Source organism: Ictalurus furcatus, chromosome 15 (genome assembly GCF_023375685.1).
Source record: "Ictalurus furcatus strain D&B chromosome 15, Billie_1.0, whole genome shotgun sequence".
NCBI classification, from domain to species: domain Eukaryota; kingdom Metazoa; phylum Chordata; class Actinopteri; order Siluriformes; family Ictaluridae; genus Ictalurus; species Ictalurus furcatus.
In genome coordinates this window covers 7523973-7545001 of record NC_071269.1, presented here as the reverse complement: position 1 = coordinate 7545001, position 21029 = coordinate 7523973, and the positions used below count along the sequence as shown (strand labels likewise).

The window sequence follows — 21029 nt, the reverse complement described above, 5'->3', positions numbered from 1 at the left end:
ATTTAATACACATCATCACAAAACATTGCAACATGACAGATAAAAGGAAAAAAAAAGGAAATCCTCAAGTGACATAAAAATGTCATTTCTATTTCCATTTGTAATTGGAATTCTGCATTAGATATAGATTTCTGTGGGAATCTGGGAAAAATCTCTGTACAGCTAAAAATGTGTTTTTTAAAAGTGTTTTTTTGTGTGTCTGTTTTTGTTCCAGTAATATACTATATTTTTCACCCAAACAACGTCAATGTTTTAATCTATACTACTTTCCAGTCTTGCCTTGATGTCTCCATGTGAAGGTCAAAACCTCTACAGCATTTACTTTAGCGTTTATAAATATCGAAACCTTGTTAGCTAAGTGTGATTTTCTCACATTTGGATGAACAGCTATGGATAGCTACTGAACTGAAGGAATTGTAACGTCCGTGATGCTCCTGCTCTGTCACATCAGCATCAAAACAGAGAAGAGAGCTTACACACTCTGTACAGTCTGTCTAAATGTGTAAATGACCCAGATGAAAATGATGAGAAATGAATTTCCATACAGATGTTAGCATAACATTCATAAAGATGATAATGGAGTTTAGAGATAATAATGAGATCATGTGTGACTTTTACCTCAGGTGATGAGACAGAGACTGGTGTGGATGATTCTGAAAGTCGAAGTGAGAATTCATTTCCAGCTTCGGACTTATAATTCTATACAATTTGCCAATCATTTTTTTTGTTTTTGTTTTTTTTTGTTAATCAGTTGATAGAGGTACTTAAGTAGTAGCACTTGGGAAGAAAATTTTAAATGAAATATTCTCTGTTTTCTTTCTACTTACTACTTTTAAATTCTACTCACACGTACGTCTGGCCGAGAAACATGCAAAAGTGAAAGATAATCCTGCAGTTTACAGATATCTATATAGTAGAAAATGTCATATGACCACATGAAGGGTTTTCCCAGGCTGACATTTCAGTAGAAGAGGACGGTGGAGAGCAGAGGGACGAACATGAGGAGGAAACTCAGCATGAAGTTCTCAGCATCGTTACACAGGTTCCCCTCACAACACTCCGCATCTGTTATGATGAGCCCATGTGAGTTTAGTAGAGTAATATTGCAGTTGTTCTTGGTTGTGCACCCTTTCAAGGTCATTACATTAACTCCTTGAGTAACTAAAATAGAAAGGGAAAAAAAAGGAAAAACAAGAAAGAATAAACGGTTACAATTATTAACGAACCCGTTTCATTTTCATTCACGATAGTCACAATGTTCACCCTGCATTCCGTTATACATATGATCAAATGTTAGGTCACATGATCACACACAAACACCCAGCAGCAACCTGACCCTGCGTTCACTACGGCGCATATAGTCCAACATTTTCCTCAGTTCCCCTCTTACAACTTTAGTTCCGACCTGCAATTACTTTCCATTTACTTCCCATTTAACACAGAAAAAAATGGAAGGAACATATAACCATGGTTTCACCTTGTCCTGTCCTCTCATTAAATGAATGGAAGTAGCAGAGCTCGGTGGTGCCGCTGGTGAGTGGTCATGGTTATTTAGTACTGTTAGCTTGCTTTGGTAATCTGCTAATGAAGGTAGCACAAAATCTAGGCGCGATACATCATGGCTACTGAGTCATTCTCAGAATATGCTGACAGAAACATGACCCTGCTTATAGGTCATGGCGTAGTTATAGCACTGTGTGACTCTTTATTATTGTGCATCTTTTTTAAACTGTCTTTTAAACTGCCAAGAGCTAGGAAAATAATTCTTCATCTAGCCAGTTGTACTCTTTCTCAGATATGAAAAAAAAATTAAATCCTTATTCACTTTAATGTCACAGGTTAAACATAACTATAAGATATCTCTCATAGTATATACATCTCATATCATTGTTGGTGTTGACTATTTGAAAAACCTTTTTTGAATTTATATATATATATATATATATATATATATATATATATATATATATATATATATATATGTGTGTGTGTGTGTGTGTGTGTGTGTGTGTGTGTGTGTGTGTGTGTGTGTATGTGTATTGTGACGTTCCTTACACGACTGCTGCTCCGCTTGGGTGCTGAACAGACAGCTCCGCTTCAGCACCGCGAGTGTTTTGGACAGCTTGAAAACACATGCCGGCTGTATATATACATATATATAATGTATATATAATACTGTGCAAAATTTTAGGCACCCTATGTTTTTAGTACAAACTTTGTGATATATTTTTCATCTCATGACTTCTACATTATCGAGTCTGTACAAAAACATTTTAGATTCCCGAACATTCATTTTCTAGCACTAAATTAAATCTCACAGAAAAATGTTTGTATGTCAGTAAAGAAAGCAGCGTATTACATAAGAGACCACTTTTCAGACATAATGAAACATAATGAAGGCTGTTGAATAAAACCTACAGCTGATTTCCTTATAAAACTGCACTAATTGTACCGGAGACAACTATGTTTATTTTTATTTGTATTTTTTTTGTCACACCAAATATTGACTTTGTTTTATTTATTACTGTTTACTGCTATTTGCTGCATTATTTATTTATTTATTTTTAAATTTTAATCGTAGAATGCACTGTAAATTGGAGTTTCAGCCAGGGCCAGGTGAGTTCCCTTTCACACCCTATAATTCTTTTATGTTTTCTAGATAATTTAGATGCGTCATTCCAGACACTCATGACACCAATGACAAATTTTGATTAAAGGTGTATTTTTTAAAGATCTCAAAGCACATTAGTCATTACCAGGATTTCTGCAAAGCTGCTTTGTGACAATGTCCATTGTTAAAAACACGTATGAACAAACATCTGAGTTTTTCACCTGTTGCAGTGATACAGCGATCTTCAGCTCCCTCACACCGCAGTTGTCGAGAGCAGTCATTGTCACTACAGGTGTAACAACGTTTCCCGTTGGTAGGCTGCTGCGGCATAGCTTAATAAAGAAATAAATTAAATAAAAAGATATAAACACATCTCTTATGTATGTAACCGAACTGATAAATGGTCAAATCTTTTCTTGCTATCCTTTCTCTAGTTATCTTACAATGTATTACTGAGCATAATAATAAACATGCAAGACATTTCAATATCGCACAGCAGACCAATAAAGAGGGACTAAATGTGGAAGAAATCAAATGATCACTGGTAGTTCCTTTATGTGTGTTTTTAAACATGTGAATTTTGTGGATGGCAGTACATATGCAGAGCTGAATATTTAATTCTCTATCTGAATAAAATAAACTGCTTGGTTTTACCTGGCAGGGCTTTGTTGTTGCATAAAGGAGTACGGCAACATTGGGTATTGTTGGCGATTTTCACCATACCGATGTTCATACTCGAGTTTACACACTGCTCTGGCGATCCGCAAAACAAAATATCATCCTCAGATATGAGCGCTAGACCAGCTGCACCACCAATGATATCTGAAAAAGTTTCAAGATTTGTGTAATGATCCAGAAAGTCAAAGTATATTATAGGCAGAAAAAAACTCAAATTTGTTAAAAAAAAAAAATCTGATTTTTCTTTTTTGGATTGATCAGAATTCAAAGAAGCACACAAAAATATCTAAAGTTAGATGTTCTTATACTTACAGATGTCCACAGAAGTTGTTGTTCTCGCACACGTATTGGTACACTCCGTGGCTTCATAGCGAGACGCCGTGTAATTGTATATAGGTGGATAACATTGCAGTGACAGTGCTAAAGGGAAATAAAAATAAAAAGTCAGTTACACAACTCACAGCAAGGAATTACTCACAAACTCGTGCTAACCGAATGAAATATCAGCTCGCATACCTCCTGAAGAAATCATGCAGATGAGCAGCAGCGTAACCTGGGTCCTCATTGTTACTGGATGGAAGACGTTGAGAAGACAAAGCCGGGTAGATTTGTTATGATATGAAATATGATATGAAAGGGTTTGCAATTTTATAATAATTCACAGTGGGCTGGGTTTAATGGGTGGGGCCAGGTATGCGTGACTATACTATACTATACTATATAAAGTATTCTTATCACTTTCTTTATTTCCTCAAAATGCCTTCACCACTTCCATAATATTACAATTGGAGAATATAAACAAATGTAATATCCTTCGGAGAATAATTAAATAGTGATGGTAGACAATTTTTTTTTTTTTTTTTTTTACATTTAGTTTAACTCAGTAAAGCATTCATGAAATTGTGGTGCCATTTCTAGTAGCAAACTACATGTACTCTCTGGATTAATCTTAAGATGTTAGTATTTGGTAGCGATGCTATCGTCTGTTGGGTTTAATATAATGTACAGTAAGTGCTGCTAAAGCCTATAGCTAACAAACCTGGTACGCTACTGAAACCCCAACATCTGGCAACCTCACTTTTCTTTACATATTGTGAATAATCAAGGTAATATTTGTTAAAAAATGTATTCCCTCAGATGGAGGAATAGAACAATTTTGGATTATTTGAGTGTATTGCAGGCATTTGCCATAACAACGGGAAACAATTTATCAAGCTGCTTGAATTTTAAATGATTTTGAGTTTGTGACTACAACATGGTTGCTTGACATTTCATATTTGCATGACATTCTGCGACAAGGATGGTCTGGTTGTTGAAAATAACATTAAATTATCACACATTATCCACTGATATAGAGTAATAATCAACATTATAATTGTTGGGAATAATTGCACAAGAAAAAATTATTTTGTTTTAAGATTTTCCCCATTTATACCATGCGTATGCTCTTCATCCTTACTGAATGTCTGATTTTTGAATTTGTAATACACGTTCATAATCTGAAGACTCATTTGCATAAATAAATTTTTTGAAAGTTTCCAGTACAAGAAAGTCTAATTGTGATATTCATTGTTAATTTCCCTATTCGCCTGTGTTTTGCCTTTGAGCAGTTGGGACAATGTTGTTGTTAAATTTCCACTGTCGAAAAGGTCACACGTCAACAAAAAAGCTCTCAAAACGGGCCGCATGTCCAAACAGCATATGCAGATTTGACTTGAATCTGACTGGGATTTGATTTCATTTTAATTACTCAGACAGTAGAAAACATTTCATGTTTAAGTTGAATTTGCGAGAAATCTGATATAAGCTTTCAATTTGAACATAGCTTTGAAAGGTTTCCTTGGAAAACCGTGATCCAAATCATATCATAATGACATAAGGCATCATAATTTCTGGACAAACAATAACCTCTTCTTTAAAATGTCGTAAAGTAAAATAAAAAACAAAACAAAAGCATCTGTTCTGAATTCCTCAATCAATGTTGAGGCAAATTCTTTTTGTGAATTATTTGATTTTTATTTATTGATTTGATTTATTTATGGATTTGATTTATTTTTGATAACGGAGCACATCAGAATAATGTGATTACATAACACTACATGTCATTTGCAATAGAATTAATCATGTTGGAAAACATGGACTGACTTAAGTTCTGTCATAAGGGTTGTGATTGAGTCATTTATTATTTCATATCAAAAAATGATCTGCGTTGTGTCTGAGCTGATTGTCATCAAACTCCAAAATGGAAATTCACTTCCACTTTTTGAAAATCTAAAAGGTCATGTCATAGTAATAATTTATCTTTTTATTTATTTATTTATTTATTTTTAAAAAACCTAACCTAAATTATTAATAATGGTAATTTATCTTTTAAAAGAACACTAACTAATAGGCCTAAATTATTTAAATATTATATTTTCAAATATAATATAAATTTCAGCTGTCTATCCTTAACCTAAGGTTCCTTCCTTGTCTATTAATTAAATGTCAGTATCTGTTTACACTGTTTTGGGAAGACTGATGACATGCTTCAGTAAAACAAGGAACATCAGAGAAACCACAATAATAAACATAAACTCCTACATATTCGTATTTATTTTTAAAAAAATCATGCAACAAGAAACCACAGTCAATAAAGTATCTGACTCAAAAAATGTTTTTCATCAAAAATCTTTTTATGTTTGAAAAACATTAATAGTCATCAGGTGTAGATAAACTGAGAGAAAATCAGTTGTTTAGACGTATGCATTGGTATAAAGTACAGTCGAGTTGCTTGTATCCATAGTTGAAGCAGATTTATTGGCTTTAGCGTGACTCACATGCAGTGAGGTCTATAGATTTCTATATGAGGAAGAAAGGCAAATGAAACTTCCTCCTTATTGTGTCAATATAATTAATATCCTCAAAACTTGAATATAATCAAAGTTACTTCACAAGAGATCTGTTTACAGTTCCTACATATAAATATAACAGGTCAACAACACACACACACACCAAGCATTATGTAAATTTTGGGCCGTTTTCAGTGTTGGCTACTTAAGTCCACAAGTTATGCCAATATTTACACTGGGTAAGTTTCTTGTATTCAGAGTCGGGTCGTGCACTGTGTTATTTTCTTTGCCGTCAAATCTAATTTGGTGTACCATAAAAGAATGAGAAGATATATAAATGGATATATGGTGTGTGAAGGAACAGAGTCACAGTCAGTTATATCCAAAAATAACAGCTGTTTAGTGACTGTCAGAGTACAACAATGAAAACATGAGTCCAAGATAAGAAAGGAGAAGAAAGAGAACCATTGTTGGACTGGAGCGACAGTAATTACAATATACAGTACGTTTCTATTGGTTAAAACATCCTAATTGAGAGATAACTGGTGAACAGAATCATTAAACATTCACATGCATAATCATTAAACATTCATATGCATTATATAACATCATCATTCTGCAGCTTGGAAAATAGCACTTGATCCACATCCTATTAGCATTTTTATGTTTTTATATTGTGCATGGACTTAAGGGATCAAAAGAAATCGGACAAACCAACATTATCATAAATTAATTAATTCATTAATTTTTAATACTTGGTTGGAAATCCTTTGCAGTCTGTCTGAGGTCTGGAATCCATGTACATCACCAGATGCTGGGTTTCTTCTCTGGTGATGCTGTGCCAGGCCTTTACTGCAGCTGTCATCACTTCCTGCTTGTTCCTGGCATTTTGCCTTCAGTTTTTGGACTGGACTGAGGTCAGGTGACTGACTTGGCCATTGCAGAACATTCTACTTCTTTGCCTTAAAAAAGCCTTGGCTTGCTTTCAAAGTATGCTTCAGGTCATCATCCATCTGCATTGGGAAACACTGACCAATGAGATTTGTAGCATTTGGCTGAATGTGGGCAGATAATATGGCCCTATTCACTTCAGGATTCATCCTGCTGGTTTTGCCAGCAGTCACATCATCAATAAATACAAGGTAACCAGTTCCATTGACAGCCATACACACCAACACCATAAGATAAGGTGGTACTTCCCTTATTAGTACTAGTTCTCCATACACTAGTTCTCCCTTCTCCATACTCTTCTCTTCCTATAATTTTGCTACAAGTTAATCTTTGTCTTCTCTCTCCATAGGCTGTTGCAGAACTGTACAAGTGTTTTTGTACTCAGATGTTTTTAGGAAACTCTCATCTAGTCTTCCTGTTTCTGAGGCTTATCTATAATTTTCATCTTGTGGTAAACTCTCTGTATTTACTCCGGAGAAGTCTATTCTGGAGGATGTTCTTCTTCTCCCAACTGTTGTAATGGGGTTTTTCTTCACCTTTTGGTGTTTCTGAGCGCACCAATGCATTATTTCTTCATAAAAATGAACCAAATGTTGGATTTGCTGTCTCTCTGATGGGTTTGGTTCGATTTTTCAGCTTAATGATGGCTTGCTTCATTGAGAGTGACATCGCTTTGCACTTCATATTGAGAGTTAACAGCAACAGATTCCACAATGCAAATAGCACGCTTGAAATCAACTCTAGTGCAACTCCGCAAAGTATGAAAGTGTAGTGGGGTGTGTGTTGTGGTTAAAACGTCACCCTTATAAACTACGTGGCCAATGGGCTCTCTCCCTAGCACAGTATATAAATGGTCGTTACGGCCTCTTAGAATGCGTCATGGTCGAAAACCCGCTCCTTCCTTTCGTTGCTACGGGCTACAGCGTGTGACGTTGGGCTACTGAGACTGTGTCTGGGTGTGATGTGCCGTCAAGGCTCCCAACTGTGTAGCATGGTAATTTAACGTAGCTCCGGTCGGAGCGCCAGCTGTCGTCGTCACAACTATTAAAGACGCTATCATGACTTTCGTATGTACCATCGTGAGTATCATGTCATCGGATCACGGGTCCTCGATTTTGCATGCGTTAAGGCGGGCTGAGTGAGATGTGGTCATTTCGGTATAGCGCCTCCCCCTCAGTCACGGAGCCACGGTGCTGCTTGATTCTGCTTTGGGACTGCTTGTTTGTTTGGTTTTGCTGCTTGGTTGCTTTGGTTTGTTTTTATTGTTTTATGTTCTGTTATGTTTTGTTATTTTGCTTTGTGTTGGTTACTGTCACTGAGATCAGCTTTCTTTAATTCAACTGTGTTGTAACAGTCTTTATAAGTTATGCTGATACTGCTATGTGGTAGTAGTGGTTTTGGTCAGCTTTGGTAAACTTGCTACCTGTAATCAGTTTGAGTGTGGGTTATCTGTGTTTTTGTGACAGTAAGTTTGTCTTTGTTTTGTGTTATTCTTTTTTGTCTGCTTTGAGCAGATTGTAATTGACGTTGTGTTTTTGTTTTCTCCTTGTAGGAGCTGAGTGTTTCCTGAGGCCAGGGGAGTTCTTTGCTGCACCTTTTGGCTTTACTTAATTAAGGGTCGTTATTATTATTGCTGTGTTCATTTGCAGTGAATTTTGTGGGTATGATTCTGATTAGTGGGGTGCCCCCCCCCTTGTATAGCTGGTGCCGTCGTACTAGCCTGCCCTTCAACAGGAAGCCTCAGTTCTCCTATGATTGTTGCTAACTGCCTCTTGTGACTGTTTTCTTTAACGAATGCTTGATTGTGTTGGCTGCTCCTTTTTAAAATAGTTATTGGCCAGTCTTTTTAATTTCAAAATAACATGTATTTTTGTATGGAAACCCATGCCTCTTGCCTGTTCTAAGTGGAACGTACTTGCGTGTCCTTATTTGGCTTATTGGAAGTACTTATTTTAATTTTAAGGAAATTAAATAAAAAGAATACGGGAACGATTTGTTCCCTTTATTAGTGGTCATGATAACCACAGGTTGTGAGACGTCTGGTGGACAAGTGGTGCAATTGCATGAGCTGGTGGTCAGTTTCTTTCATAACACCAAATCCCAAGCCCAAACGAATACCAAGTCTCTAATTCTTTACTGGTCTCATGCAGTGTCCTCTCAAAATACTCTAATGATGATTAGTAAATGCCATGAGATGGGGGGAAGAAGCAGACATTTATGAGTTCCTTCCATCTGATTTTCACAATTTTTCACAATCGAATAAATAAATATTTAGAAATGACAGTTCCCAAAACAAAATAACGAAATAAAAATAAGCAGACTTACTGTAACACTTTCCCAGGTTCGGGTATGGAATTTGGAAGTAGCAGGCAAGCTTGGAACAACTCAAAAGGAACTTTTGTTCGTTATCTTTTTATTTTGCTTTCCAGCACTTTTATTATGCAAGCAAACACACACACACAGGGCTCTGTGCTGGTTGACTCTTAGCTCACTGTAGCAGAGCACACTCTGCACAACTCCCTGCAGGTGTGCATTCCTTACCACTCACCTTCTCCAGCTCTGCCCTCTATTCACAAATCCTCCTGCAACAAGCTCATAGACAGGGCATTGCTGTTTCAATATCAGATTTGTTCCATTTCCTTGTTTTAGGCTGTGGCAAACCCAATGAACTTGCAGCAGATGGGTGTCCAGCAAAAAAAAAAAAATTCTGAGGACTTGCTCCCCAGTATCCCTGTTGTAGCAAAAACATGTAAGAGCAAGGTCCTAGGTTCCTAGACTTGGTCATCAACCTTTGGAACTGACACCTTTTCATCCGAGGAGGATGGATGTTGTGCAGAAGACATTTCTTTTCAATCATGTAGTGAAGAATGACTATACTCCTTTCCATGATGCTTTGTTGCACCTTATAAATGTAACCCAAAGATATGAAAAGTAGCTGAAATGCTGTTAATTGTATTTTGTTTTAGCAGTGATTTAGCCAGGTTTTATTTGTTTGTTTGTTTGTTTGTTTGTTTGTTTAAAAAAAGAACTGCTTTAAATGGGCTAAATAAGCAGCTATGATTGAAAATCACATACTGTACTTTATCTAGCTCTGATTGTACCCCCAAATGTGTCAATTGAATAAATTAACAAATATAATTATAATGTTTATAGCTCAGTTTATAGCTCACTGCGTTTCATTTTAAGGTGATAATTATCTACATACTGTAGTTCTTGATAAATGTCTGTGAATGTATTTTTAAGCTATGTGACAGTCAGACACACACACCAATAAATAAATATATATATATATATATGCGTGTTCTTTTATTACATATATTTAATAAGCATGTACACCACAAAGCAGTTTGGTTATCTTACAATAAAGCTTTTGCTAAAGAAAAATAGAATACAATTTATAGTACTGAGTTAGAAATATTCCATTTCCTACTTGTTAGACCATTTATGTGGATGTTGCTGCTTAAAGTTTAAAGACTTTTTGATTTCATAATTGATCTACAAACAGAAGTGTAATCTATAACTCAGGTAGCACTAAGACAAATGAACAAAATCTTAACAACCAAAAATAAACTTGTATTTCTATTACCCTTATACTTCCATTAAAACATTTGCATTATATAAAACTTTAAAGGAGCTTTGTTAGCTCTGAGCTCAGTAGAAGAGGACAGAGGAGAGCAGAGGGACGAGCATGAGGAGGAAACTCAGTGTGAAGGTCTCAGCACCGTTACACAGATACCCCTCACAACACTTCACATCTGAAAAAGTGATTCCTAGCAGGGTTACTGAACTAGACTCAGTACAGAGGTTCTGGGACACACATCCTTTCAGAGGCACGGTATTGCCGTATGGTTGAACTAAGAGAGTGAGTAAGAGAGAGAGAGAGAGAGAGAGAGAGAGATTGATTAGCACTTTGTAACAATCCAACTTCAAGTTCTGGGACTTCAGACTTCAGGTCAGATGAGCTTATGCAAGAATGAACCTTGAGCTCGTTCTAGTATGTTATTGTTACTATAGTAACAGCTCGGACACAGGAACTTGTACAACAGAACCTCAACTTAATCTAAGACTAATAATTAACAGATTAATAATACATGTTTAACAAAGAAGAACACATAACCATTGTTGTGGTGAAGTTTTCTGTTATCAGACTTTTGTTTAACATTTACATTGTTACAGGAAGTGTTAAATCCAAAGATGAACATGCTCACTTGATCCAGTGATGCAGCGATCTTCATTTCCTGTACAGCTCAATTTTTCTGAGCAGCTGTTAGCATCACAGGTGTAACACATTCTCCCATTGGGATCCTTCTTAGGAATAACTTAATAGAGAAATAAAATGAAACAAACAGCTCATTGTGTTTCACATGTCACCAAGAAGTATTCTAATAATATGTACAACAATAAATTGGACATTATTGTTTCCACTGGAAACTATTCAAGGCTTTTGCTCTTTCAGGTGTACGACACACTGATAAAGAAATGTCAAAGATTTCTTTATCAGATCTACCTCAGATTTAAAGATCAAGAAATTTAAAGTAAATGAAGGAAAAACAGAAACTTCACAACTTTCAGGAGTGCTTCGTTTTACCTGACGGAGTTTCAGTGTTACAGAGGTCAGTGCTGCAGCATTGGCCGTTGTTAGTCGCTTTCACCACTCCCAGGTTCAGGCTTCCGCTTCCACACAGTTCTTTCACGCTGCAACTCTTTAAATACCAATTTGTCAGTGTTGTACCACCTACAGAGCATTTCAGATAGTAGTGTAATTAGACAGTCTGCCTTAAAATGATACTTTCAATGACATACAACAGTTTTTCAACTAGCACAACACTCTATTTCAAGATCACGTATCAAAACTAAGGACTGAACAGAAATTAACGACTGTCAAAATATGATTTCACAGCCACACACACTTACTAATGTTCACAGAAAAGGTTGTAGTGAGACACTGATCTGGACATATGTTAGTTGGTGCATTGGGACATGGTGCAGATGTTGATGAACACACTTGACAACTCAGTGACAGTGCTGATAAAACATGAGAAGGAAAAGTTGGTGAAGAAAAATAAATTGTACACTCAATATTTATTTCCTCCATTTAAAATGAGAGATTCAGTACCTCTTGAGAAAAGCATGCAGATGAGCAGGAGTGTGACCTGAGACTTCATCGTTGGTGTTTCTGTAGAAGTTGAGGTGTGAAGATCAAGCAGATGGTGTTCAAATGTAAGTAAGTTCTGGGCAGAAGCCTGCTTTTTATAGTGATCTAATGACGGGGTGTGTGTATGGAGGGCGGGATTTAATATGTCTAAAGACGCCTATGGTGTTGTTTCTTTAAACGTGATGGGGCTTAACTTTCTTTTTCTTGGAAGTCACCATTCATTCATTCATTCATTCATCTACAGTGACTGCTTTATCCTGCTCAGGGTCACCACTGAATTATAAATAATGAGTCTTTATTGGTCACATATACATATGCACGTCAGGAAGTTGGGTTCAGAGCGCAGGGTCAGCCATGATACAGCGCCCCTGGAGCAGAGAGGGTTAAGGGCCTTGCTCAAGGGCCGAACAGTGGCAGCTGGGCAGTGCTGGGGCTTGAACCCGCAACCTTCCGATCAGTAACCCAGAGCCTTAACCGCCACTGTTCAGAAGTTTCACACAGATTCAGTGTTGTCTATGTAACATGCAACCTATTTCTATTACTCTGAGCCTCAGTATAAAATTAGAATGCAACCAGATCCATTGTCATCCTACTTGTGCTAAACCAAGCATGAATTCTGAGCAAATGAAATGAAATCTATTATTTGCATTGCATGTGGCTTTTCACTATGACTTTGAAAGAAAAAGAAAAAATAAAAAGAAGGAAGAAAAAAGAGAAATAGTGTACAGCTGTTCCCTGGTTCAGTGCTTTGACTTTAAATTTCCTGCAGATTTTACAAGGAGGCAATGGAAGGAAAAGGCCCATTAAAACGTGCATTTGTTTTTAAAATGTAAGTTACAGAAGTTCTAGTTAGACACTTAGAAAAAAAAACAAGGAAAGTTAAAGGTTTAAAGAAGAGGAAGAAGGAAAGAAAAGCTTTAGAAAGAGAAGAAAAGTGATAGTGAAAGTGGATTTGTATGCAATTATAATCTCAAGTAGCTGAGCAAACAAGGATACTGTGAATGAGTCATTTATAAGAATTTGTAAGGTAAACTGTGAACTTTAACCACTCCTTTAACGGTTAAATAATTTCATCACCATATGTTGCAAGCATGAGACCATGTCGATTCAAGCAGATCTACTGATTAGTCCCAGTATATACCAGTAACCCTAACCCTAGAAATGTTGCCAAGTTTGGGAAACAGTTATATTACCAACCTGTACAAAAAGAATAAAAATGTGGTTGTATTTTTTTTTTTTTAAATCCTGTTTGTTTTTCTTGTCTGTTTATTTTAAGTTCCCAAAAAGTTTCTAAAATGGGTCTGGACAAGGCCATAATGCTGGCAACAACACTACCCACTGCACCACTATATATTTTTTGACAGCGTGTTCCCTTATTACAAATTATTGAAATTATACTTTACTGGATTTTCCACAGAGTTCAATTAGCAATCAGCAAGGCCTTTATGTTATCGAAAGCGCGTTGGCAAGAATCAGACCAGACGAAATCATTGGCAGGACTCGGCAGACTGGTAAGAGGATGTACAATAGTTGAAAAGTTTCAGCAAAAAGTACTATAATATCCAGCCATGCCTAAAAAAATGGCATAATTTTCATCGTGTGGTGGGCACAGGAAAAAAACAATAGCGGAAACCTTGGCACCTACAGACCAGACTTGACCTTGACCAACTACCTTTCCCAGGTATGTAACTGTGGCTTTTCCAAACTCACACTTGGCCAGATTTACAGTTAAAGATGCATTTGCTAGGCATTGGAATGCTATTCTTAGGAGGCACAAATGCTTGTGGCAGTCAGATTATTATACCAAGAGATCCTCAAGGTAAGCGTTACAATTGGGTATTCCTGAGAGCACAATATTAACAAGATGCTGAAATGTTGCTGGAGCATCCCGTAACGCGAACAGCATTACTGGAGAAAATGATCAGGAGTTACAAAAGCGGAGATTTCTCCAGCGCGAGGGGTAAGGGGAACTTACCAGTAACTTTTTAACAGTTAAGTCTAACTTGGTTCTAAATTTCATGGAAGTTATCTATACAGTCCTCCACCCTAGGTACAGGATAACCATCTGGGACTGTAACAGAATTTACTTTTCGATAATTCGAGCAAAATCTAAACGTAGCATCTGGTTTTGGAACGAGAAGACACGGAGAACTCCACGGGCTGAAACTGGGTTCAGCTACATCATTCTTTAGTAAATACTTCACCTCTGCTTTAAATACTGATCATTCCATAGCATTAACACGATAAGAATGTTGCTTTATAGGAGAACTGCAGGCGAGCTGAATGTCGCGTTGTAGCACAGTCGTTTGTGTTGAGTTGTGTGGGTTGTTTTTACATGTGATATCGTAGAGTGTACATATACTGTAATTTCACAATTTCTTTTGCATTGCAAAAAAAAATGACAGCAAGTGAAAATATCTTGAATATAGTCGAATTCCTATTATAAAATGACAATAAACCAAACATAAGATTATTAAGCCTACTTCTTGATATATTTTACAATTCCTAGGCTTTATATTTTCTTATTCTATCATTTTTCTTCTTTCAATAAATTAATGCTTAAAATTAAAAATTTATCAAAATGATCTGCCAATAGAACAATACTATTTCAATTGTGAAATTCCCTAGAAATGTCTAGAAATAGGTTAAATAGACTTTATGAATAAATTATTGGTTTCTTGTAATCTTATAATAGGAAATACAAGGTCATTTTGACTATATTCAAGATATTATATTGTATTAAGATATTATATATATTCTTTATATTCTCTATACAAATGATTGTCAGAGTCCAATCACCACCACTCATTACTTTAAATATGCAGACTATACTGCCATTGTTGCACTGCTTAATAAGGACAATGATTCTTTTTTGGACTATCAACGCTCCATAGCACATTTTAGTACATGGTGTGATGATAATTTTCTCCACCTTAATATCAAAAAGACTAAGGAACTGGTTTTTAGCTCTTCCAAAACACTTACCCATCCTTCCAGTATTACCATTAATGGAGAGATGGTTGAAAGTGTGGAGCATTTCAGATATCTGGTTGTTACATTGGATAAACATCTCAAATTCAATCAGCACACTCTAAGTATTTACAAGTGCTGTCAACAGAGACTCACAATTATCTGTAAACTTAAATATCTGTCTATTCAGCCTAGTCTGCTTCTTCTTCTGTACCGAAGTATTATTGTTCTTATGTATGGTGCCATTTGTTTTTTCCATATGCTAACAGTAACCAATATGAACAAACTTTTGAAAATAACTAATTTAGCGAGAAAAATTACTGGTATTCCCACCCCCAATTTATCGGACTGTGTCAGTTCATATACGCTCCAGAAGGCACATAAAATTTTGAGTGACCCAAACCACCCATTTTATAAATATTTCAACCCCCTTCCTTCTGGCCGGAGGTATAGACTACCCATGTGCAGAAAGGCCAGCTATGGCAGGAGTTTTGTTCCTATGGCTATACGAGCGTTAAACACACAGGTACACATGGCCATTGTGATGCCAGATGCATTTGTTGTATGATGATCCTGATGTTATGCTTGTCCCCTTCTCCCCTCTATGCCTGTGCTTGTTTATGATGGTTTATATGTATGATGTTGTTATGTTTTTGTACGCAAATTTATAAATAACATATTTCCTCTTTGAGGACCAATAAATTATCTATCTATATTTTAACTCGCTAAGATGTTGTCTTTTACACAGTGTACAGCTTTAACACTGCAACGTATATTTACCCAACTCCAAAAACCTGTTATTGGAGTGAATCAGGAACGAAGAACTATTTGGGCCAGCGAGTTTTAAAATCTACCTGCAGATCTACCTTGAGGCATAGGTTTGGTTTAGTTTGGATGTTTGTAGGAATTCAGAGAATGCGGATGATGTGTGGATGGCACGTAAAGACAGTATTCCTCCAATACATACAATGACCTGAAACCAAACCAATGTCCTGAGGTAAATAAGAGAGGTAATTGGGTAATTTTGTCTGAAAGGACTCGACTTGTTTGCAGTGGAGTTCAACTTGTTGGACTAGTCTTTCTTAACAATTAAACAACCCATGAAGCATGCATCATTTTTTTTCATTGGCACGAACATTAATATCATTTTGTGTCATGAAAAATATTTCGATTAGGAAATTGTTCCCTCGCAGTAGCACTGGCCCGGGCTACACTCGTGGATGCCCTGGTGAAGTCGACACAACAGGGAAGGAAGGTCAGCAGGTCTGCTTGGTAGGTCTATAACACTACCATTGTCTGCAGTGACCAGCAACACCCACTACTGCATAGGCCTTGCACACCAACGCCACAGTGGCCTTACACGGTGGCTTGAATGGCAAAGCTGGCCCCCCTAAATTACCTGCCGTCGATGGAGAGAGGTAGCTCGCAAGCACCTCCTCCACCTTTGGCATAGCTAAATAGCTGTGCCGTTCATTCCACAGGATGTTCAAATAATCTGACATTGCGGGGTTATAAATACTCTTATGTATGGTTTTCACCCAAATGCATGATATTTTGTCATGCACTTCTGGAAACAAAGGGATTTCTGTAGTGTGAGGGAGATTTTTTTCACTGGGGAGCAAAAAAGCTCACCCAGCCTTAGTAATAACTTCAAGCAGCACTTTATATGTTTGAGAGCTGCTCTCAGTTTTCAGCACAAACTTCTGGCTCCTCAGAGTCAGAGAGAATTTTTTATTTTTTTGGCTTTCCATAGCGGAAGCATAGATAGGCATGATGTTACACATGCTTCAGATATTACTTATCACTTCTTTTTATCTTTCTCACGTCTAAAAATGTCGAGAACACTTCTAAAAAGTGTTTCTACTGACTGCATGTTGTGTTTCCTCCGAATATTAAACATGTGTACTTGAGGTTACACTCCTCTCCCTTAGTTAATTCTCCTGATAATGCATGGAACCAGTTTCAACCGTTTATGGGCAGATACAGCCTCTCACCATTTCCATGTCTTCTGAATACCATATATGGAGTTGTTCCCCTCTTACATTGGTATGCATAGTGTTTTATGCAAAAATGCCATCTCTCTTGCAGTCAATAGCAAACCCATTGCCTCTGTTGTATGTCAAGCACAATATACTCTGTTCATCTTTGAATAAAGAGAGATCTTTACATCTGATATTTTGTGTGTCCGCGTGTTATTTGGCAACTTTGCCTAGTGCTTTATACAGGAAGTGTGTAGCGGGTTGAGGTCGCCTTCTTCACTCGTGTGCTTTACAAAAAAATCCCATACTACAGTTGTAGATTATTTTAAGAAAATGTTATATAGTTCATGTGTATTATATTCATTAACCCTCATTTTTTTTTCAAGTGTAGGCGTTGCACTACTCACAATTCATACATACATGTCTATGATTTATTATTATTATTATTATTATTATTATTATTATTATTATTATTATTATTATTATTAAAAATAAAGCATTTGGTAATAATAATAAAATTAAAAAGCATAAAATAATAATAAAAAAAAGCATTTCATCGACAGATTACAATTGTGAGCACAAAAATGTTTTGTTTTTTAAAAAAAAAATAAAAATAAATAATAAATCTGTAGACCTGAGTAAAATTGAGTATATTACTGGACTTCCTAATTGCTTTGCATATAAAAAAAAAATATTTTGGTGGTAGGTTCTGTTCATGAACATTTACATCATCATCATCATCATCATCATCATCATCTCACAGTCTCCAAATAGAACATTGAGACACATGACTGATATGTTTTGTTTGAAATATTGAACAGGACATGATATATAGTATAAAACCACAGTTAATGCTAAAACAAACAAACAAAACTCTAAATCAGCAGGCTAAAAAAGAAACAGAAACTTCTACTTCTTGGTGTTTTGTCTTATATTATATAAGACTCCATCAGTGGAGATTTCAGCAGAAGAGGACGGAGGAGAGCAGAAGGACGATCATGAGGAGGAAACTCAGTGTGAAGTTCTCAGCACCGTTACACAGATTCCCCTCACAACACTGCATATTTGATATGTCGATTCCTGACATGCTTGATTGAGAAACAGCACAGAGGATCTTGGATACACATCCTTTCATAGACATGGTGTTGCTCCCTTCTTTAACTGAGAGAGAGCGAGAGAGAGAATTTAGAAATAAATGAATGGAAAATTATGAAAATGCACCCAGTGCACACTCAACCACATGCCCTGTGTGGTCAAGATTAAAAAAAAAAACAAACAAAAAAATTGTTTAGAGCAGTAGCCTATATATTTCCATTCTGAATAAAGTATTCATATTCCATTACATCCATAACAGAGATGAACATGTTCACCTGATGCACTGATGCAGTGATCTTCACTTCCTTCACAGTTCACTGTTTCTGAGCAGCTGTTGGCATCACAGCTGTAACACGATCTCCCATTGGGAGCCTGCTTCAGAGCTTAACAAACAAAAAAAATCAAACAAACAGCTCATTGTGTCTCGTACATCACCAATATTTACTCCAATAATATCTAATACTATACTTGGAAGATAAAATATAATCTACTGTAATTAGATTACAAAATGTAAACACAGATTATCCTCCATCACTCATACAACATACCTATAAAGAGGAACTGCCAAAGATTAAGTAACAAATTCTAAGTTTGTACTGTGAAATGAAAGAGATATCTAGAATTTGAATGAAATGGAAAATAAAAACAGAGAACTGAACCGCTTTGAGGAGTGTGTTGTATTACCCGTTTCAGCATTGCAGAGATCAGTTTTGCAGCATTTGGCATCGTTGACTATTTTCATCGCTCCCAGGTTCATGCTCCCGGTTACACATGTCTCTGCCGTGCCGCAAGTCTTCACATTAACATCTGACACCTTTCACCACCTATAGGACATTATACATATCAATGTGAACAAGTGTTCTACACTCATATAAGAAGTACTGAACTTGAGCTTGAGATATTGTTGACAATGAACACCCATTTGGGGAAAAAAAACAGGTAATGGACAAAAACTGTCCAGTAAAAACTGGACAATCAAGTGTTTTTTCTATAGCAAAATAGCCTCCAATTTATACTCATAGCTTCAACTCACTAACAGAAACAGCAATCCTCACAGGATGGACCCACGTCTCAACATGTACTGTGGCTAGCTACATTAACTAGCAGCTGTTCTTAATGATTATAGTAGCTAGTATTTTAAATAAACAATTCTCTTTTTGGAGTAATATTAATGAATAAACGGACTACAAGGGCTGCAGCCCTGGGTCTCAGCCACTAGGGGGCCTCAGAGGCCTCAGCATCCAGAGGAATTTTTAATCGTGTTCATATACACACAGTTGTACCACCCCATTTTAAAAACCACCACTGGCTTCTACATGACCCCTTTGGCTTTCCATACTACTCCTGCGTCTGATAGCAAGATAAAGACAGACTAAGAGTAGAGGAAACACGCAGTGGGATATAACACCCTTCCCTGATGGAAAAAAGTAGCTAGTTACAAGAAAACCTACATTATTACAGCGATTAAAAGTGTGGAACAGCTGTAAAGATGTAAAGACATGAGGAAGTCTTCAGCACAGAGGAGATTACACTTTCGATTTCTCAGAAACATGACAAGCTGAAGATTAATTTTTGGTCTTGTTAACTTAAAGAGAGAGAGAGAGAGAGAGAGAGAGAGAGAGAGAGAGAGAGATAAACTGGAGAAAGTAAAAACACACTAAAGGACATGCTGTTACAGAACATCAGAACATCAACCTCCGTGCCATGTTTTACTCTATATATGAGTATATACATGTATACATGAGGAACTGACGTAATCATTTCTTGTACTTACCCCTGTACACAGAAGTGGTTGCAGTGAGACACTGATCTGCACAGGTCACCTGTTCTTCTGTGCATTTTTCAGATGATTTTGGAATACACTGTTGACAAGTCAGTGACAGCACTGAAGAAAAACAAGAATTGTTGCATGATGAAAAAAAAAGGGAAAAAAGGACTAATTTACTGAAATGAGCTCCATGTGAGCTTCATTACCTTTGGAGAAAAGCATGCAGATGAGCAGGAGTGTGACCTGAGACTTCATCGTTGGTGTTTTTGTAGAATTTGAGGTGTGAAAATAGTTTGAATGAGGTTAAAATGTGAGTAACGTCTAAGAGGAAGCCTTTTTTTTTGGTGATATGCAATGGGGTGTGTATGGTGGGAGGGATTTGTTCCACATATAAATACAGCTTAAGTTTCATTTTTTAAAAAAAGGGTTTAGCTTTGCCTTTCTTGAAAGCCACTGCTGGAGGTCAAAAGAGCCTCACCTAAAAACACAGTAGTGTTCTGCAGGGTTTGGAAGTGTTCAGTGTTGTCCATTTATGCATGATTTTGTTCTATTACTCCACAAAAAAAAAAAGTGGGTTGGATTTACATGATTTTATCATGTACACCGTTTCTACATGATTTAGATAAGTTACTTCAACATAATTTTCCTTTGTTCATGTAAATTCATCACATTGGAAACAAGTTATTTTCAGCAAACAAATAAAGTAGCTTCATAGTGATTTTATGTGTCTTCCCAACATGATTTCTTCTTAGTTTTGACATATTTGAGTTGCATTACTTGATTATATTATATAAAGGTTTTACAGAAAATAATCACATAAACGCAGTATGAAATCCTGCTTAATATATGTCACTAATTGTTTATATAGAGGAATTAGGATTAAAAAGTGTGTGAAGTGTAAAAGATCATCCAGACACCAAACTTTTTTGGTGTGTACAGTGTATTTGTAGCTAAACTTCACAGTTTTATAACTTTTATTACATAGATCCCC

General features: G+C 36.4%; 3 protein-coding genes across 4 annotated transcripts; all 3 read right to left on the bottom strand.

Annotated features, from left to right (window-relative positions):
• Nucleotides 1–523: 523 nt before the first annotated feature.
• Nucleotides 524–3914, bottom strand: LOC128619855 (urokinase plasminogen activator surface receptor-like). The gene is made up of 5 exons (XM_053644336.1): nucleotides 3806–3914; nucleotides 3602–3709; nucleotides 3266–3433; nucleotides 2833–2943; nucleotides 524–1161 (listed from the first exon to the last, which is right to left on the bottom strand). Exons 1-5 carry the CDS (start codon nucleotides 3852–3854, stop codon nucleotides 962–964), a joined length of 636 nt encoding a protein of 211 aa, XP_053500311.1. The 5' UTR covers nucleotides 3855–3914; the 3' UTR covers nucleotides 524–961.
• A 6448-nt stretch (nucleotides 3915–10362) lies between these two features.
• On the bottom strand, nucleotides 10363–12518 carry LOC128619887 (urokinase plasminogen activator surface receptor-like). Its single transcript, XM_053644386.1, has 5 exons — nucleotides 12188–12518; nucleotides 11986–12096; nucleotides 11660–11806; nucleotides 11280–11390; nucleotides 10363–10925 (listed from the first exon to the last, which is right to left on the bottom strand). The coding sequence occupies exons 1-5, from the start codon at nucleotides 12234–12236 to the stop codon at nucleotides 10723–10725; spliced, it is 621 nt and encodes a 206-aa protein (XP_053500361.1). The 5' UTR covers nucleotides 12237–12518; the 3' UTR covers nucleotides 10363–10722.
• Nucleotides 12519–17665: 5147 nt separating this feature from the next.
• On the bottom strand, nucleotides 17666–20329 carry LOC128619456 (urokinase plasminogen activator surface receptor-like). Of its 2 annotated transcripts, XM_053643654.1 has the most exons (5): nucleotides 20245–20329; nucleotides 20045–20155; nucleotides 18955–19094; nucleotides 18546–18653; nucleotides 17666–18336 (listed from the first exon to the last, which is right to left on the bottom strand). In XM_053643654.1, the coding sequence occupies exons 3-5, from the start codon at nucleotides 19025–19027 to the stop codon at nucleotides 18137–18139; spliced, it is 381 nt and encodes a 126-aa protein (XP_053499629.1). In that variant the 5' UTR covers nucleotides 19028–19094; nucleotides 20045–20155; nucleotides 20245–20329; the 3' UTR covers nucleotides 17666–18136. The 2 variants fall into 2 exon arrangements, with proteins under 2 accessions (XP_053499629.1, XP_053499630.1); XM_053643655.1 differs by lacking the exons at nucleotides 20045–20155; nucleotides 20245–20329 and having other exon boundaries at nucleotides 18955–19355.
• Nucleotides 20330–21029: the final 700 nt, after the last annotated feature.